Raw genomic sequence first — 3,430 nt, 5'->3', positions numbered from 1 at the left:
AGTCCTGGGCTGGAATGGGGCTACTGGGCAGTGGAAGAGGGGATGTGGGGACACAGGGACACAGCAGGGAGCTCCTGGGAGGAAACCCAAGGGGATGCGAGACGGATTTATGGGGCACGGAGGGCAACAGGGTGAGCGGGCCGGGCACTGAGAGGGGGTCCTGGAGAGGGTCCGAGCGCAACCGCAGGGGCCCGGCAGGGGGCGGTGAGCACCGAGGGGCGGGGGCCGAGGGGAACGGAGGGAGGGACGGCGAGAGGGGCGGCGGGGGCCGGGCGGTGGCCCGGGAGCGCCGGGGGAGGGGGGCCCGAGGCTGATAATCCCGGGATTGGGAGCGCCCCCCCGCCGGTCTGGAGTGTGATTGGAGCCGGCACCGGCGGCGGGACGATAAAAAGGGCGGCGGGTGGCGGTGGCCGGGCCAGGCGGCGGCGGCGGCGATGCCGGGCCGGGCGGAGCCGTCGGGGGGACGCGCGGCGGCGGCGGGGCCGGTGGCGGTGCCCGTGCCGGTGACACCGGGCGCGGCGGCGCGGCCGGGAGGCGCGGGGCTGCGGGCCAAGGGCTTCGCCATCACCGACCTGCTGGGGCTGGAAGCCGAGCTGCAGCCGCCCCCCGGGCCCCCCGCGGCCGCCACCGCCACCGGCGGCTACGAGGGCGGCGGGGCGCTGGGGCTGGGGCTGGGGCTGCTGTGCAGCCTGGGCGCGCCGGGCGCCCCGTGCCTGCTGCCCGCCCCGCTGCCGCTGCTGCCCGCCCGCGGCCCCCGCCCGCCGCCCGGGCCGCCGCCCGCCGCCCGCCGCCACAAGGAGAACATCTCCGGTGAGCGGGGTCGGGGTCCGGGGTGGCCGCGCACGGGGAGCCCCGTCCCGAGCCGCTGCCGGGGCTGCCCCGCACCATCGTCCCGCCGGGTTGCCGAGCCTTTCGCCCTCCGGCAACGCGGGCTCCCACCCCTGCCCCGGGATGGCATCACCGGTGCGGGCTCAGCTCGGGGAGGGAACCCCTCCGTGCCCCCGGGCGGCTGGAACCGTGCTCGGGGAGCCGCGTTCGGGTGCCCCGCTCCCGACGGGAACGTGACTCTTGCCCTCCCGCATGCTGCTGCCAGATGAGGACAGCCTGTCCGGGGACGCCAGCGAGCTGAAGATGTCCAGCTCCCAGATCAAGAGGAAGAAACGCCGGCACAGGTAGCGCTGGGAACCAGGCTGTGTCCCCGTTCTCACCTCCTCCTGCTGCCACCATCCTCTCGCCGTTCCTCTTCTCCCCGGGCTGGGGCGGTCGGTATCCCCAAGGGGGATAAAGGGAGGAAAAGGAGGAAAGAGGAGGGCTGCTGCTGGGGTGTGGGGAGGATTTTCTGCAAGAAAACCTCAGCGTGGGGGGCTGCCAGCCTCGCTGTTTGCCCAAGGGTCCGGACGGTGTCACAGGATGCTCTCTCCTCTCGGCAGGACCGTATTCACAGCTCACCAGCTGGAGGAGCTGGAGAAGGCTTTCAATGAAGCGCACTACCCCGACGTGTATGCCCGGGAGATGCTGGCCGTGAAGACGGAGCTGCCGGAGGACAGGATACAGGTAGGTGGCTGCAGCGCTCCTCTCTCTCCCGAGGAATCTGCGGGCTGCCATCACCCGGCCGTGTCCTCTGCTCTGTGGCAGTGGGTGCAGGTGGTGGGAGCGTGGTGGCACCGAAACGCCTGGGGGGAGGCTCAGCTTGTGGCTGCTGGCATCGAACAGCCTCCAAGGGACATGCAGAACCAGGGCACCGAGCTGGCCCCAGCAGTCGCTCTTTGCTGGCAACTTGGCTCTGTCCTCCCGCTCAGGCAGGAGCTGGGAGCAATTTGGAGCTGCTGGGCCAAGCTGTGTCACAGGAGCTTGCTCACTAGCTTGCCCCTTTGAGGGACACGTGGCATTTTGGGGCCTGATCCTGCTCCCCTATGGAACAGCTCAGGGGCTTAACAATGAGGTGGTGGTCTGGGCAGCAGCATGGTTATATCTGCTGCCTTGAACCTTCAAATAGAGGAGTGGGGTGGGAAGAGGGACCTGAGCAGCTTCTGTCATCATTGGTCACTGCATTATGAAGCCATATTTCTGGAGAGGTTGGTGCTTTGTGGATCAGGCAGGGAGGCCCTGCGGGCAGGCAGAGCAGCGTCGGGTGACTTTCGCTGGGATCACCCTCCTGTGTCACCACCAGCCTGATGTTAACATGTGCTCCCTCTCCCCCCCTTCCTCCCCTCTCTGACACCCACGTGTGTGCCCTCCCTCACACCCCTCCCCACACGGTGTCTGCACACCCACCCCTGCACGCACCCCCACGGCTGGCCTTGCCCTGGACGCACGTTCCCTCCTTCCCCACGGGACACACACCGGCCTGTGGGGGCTGTCTCCTCCCCAACCCACCCCTCCGTGCTCTCCTGGCTGTTACCCCTGAAGGTTTGGTTTCAGAACCGAAGAGCCAAGTGGCGGAAGCGGGAGAAGTGCTGGGGCCGCAGCAGCGTGATGGCGGAGTACGGCCTGTACGGCGCCATGGTGCGGCACTCCATCCCCCTGCCCGAGTCCATCCTCAACTCTGCCAAGAGCGGCCTGGTGGGATCCTGCGCCCCGTGGCTGCTGGGTGAGTGGGAACCTGGGGGATTCAGGACTCAGATTCTTCTTTCATCTGGCTGCCCTCACCCTTTTGCAGAAAGGAATGGGGCCTCCCTGGCCCAGAGCTGTATATAGGCCGCCAAGTGCCCTCGGTTTTCCGCTTCCTCCTTGCAAAGAACAGTGAGGGAAAGGAAAACCTTTTGCTGCTGTGTCAGACAGGTGCCTGCACGTGGGTGGGTATCAAGGAGTTGCAAGGCATCTAAGAAGTCACCACCACCTGTCCCTAAACTGGAGATACCTCAGAGCTACCCTCTGCTCATTCCAGGTTGGAATGGGTCATTACAGCACACCTCTCCCTGTAAGCCTTCCCTGCTACAGAGAAGGCACAGACTAATTTTGCCACAAGCCATCCCCTCGGGCTGCAGAGAGTGGGTGGCAGGGCTCTGGGTTGGGAAAGGCTGGTAGCTAGAGAGAGCTTTCCTTGGGATGTAGGCAAGAACTGTGGGAAGCAGCAGTAATTCAGGAGGTGATTCTGAGCCGTCCCAAGCAGAAATAAGCAACCAGTGCCCTTGGCTTTTCTCTCTCCCCTCTGCAAGGTATGCACAAAAAGTCCATGGAGGTAAGCAGGAAGGCAGAGAGCCAAGAGAAGCTGGCAGATGGCTGGCGAGTGGAGCAGCAGGAGGAGGAGGAGGAACTCAAAGGGACGCAGGCCAGCTCCCAGAAGGGCTCTGACAAGCTTGGGCCTGCAAAAGACTCGGAGGACACAGCCATCGACCTGTCCAGGACAGCCAAGCACGAGAAGAGGGGTGTGCTGAGGCAGTACATCAACGGGGACCCCCCCTCAGAGCAGAAGGACAGGGACCACTGA

At 65.9% G+C, this 3,430-nt stretch overlaps 1 protein-coding gene across 1 annotated transcript; it reads left to right on the top strand.

Moving 5' to 3' along the window:
- Positions 1-434: 434 nt before the first annotated feature.
- VSX1 (visual system homeobox 1) lies at positions 435-3,430 on the top strand. Its single transcript, XM_054290603.1, has 5 exons — positions 435-810; positions 1,094-1,172; positions 1,431-1,554; positions 2,410-2,590; positions 3,159-3,430. The coding sequence occupies exons 1-5, from the start codon at positions 435-437 to the stop codon at positions 3,428-3,430; spliced, it is 1,032 nt and encodes a 343-aa protein (XP_054146578.1).

Source organism: Melozone crissalis, unplaced genomic scaffold (genome assembly GCF_028551555.1).
Source record: "Melozone crissalis strain CALT ecotype California unplaced genomic scaffold, PUWL_Pcris_2 ptg000081l_1, whole genome shotgun sequence".
In the NCBI taxonomy this organism is placed as follows: Eukaryota; Metazoa; Chordata; class Aves; order Passeriformes; family Passerellidae; genus Melozone; species Melozone crissalis.
The sequence above is the reverse complement of the archived record's forward strand: the minus strand, read 5'-3'. Positions and strand labels throughout refer to the sequence as shown.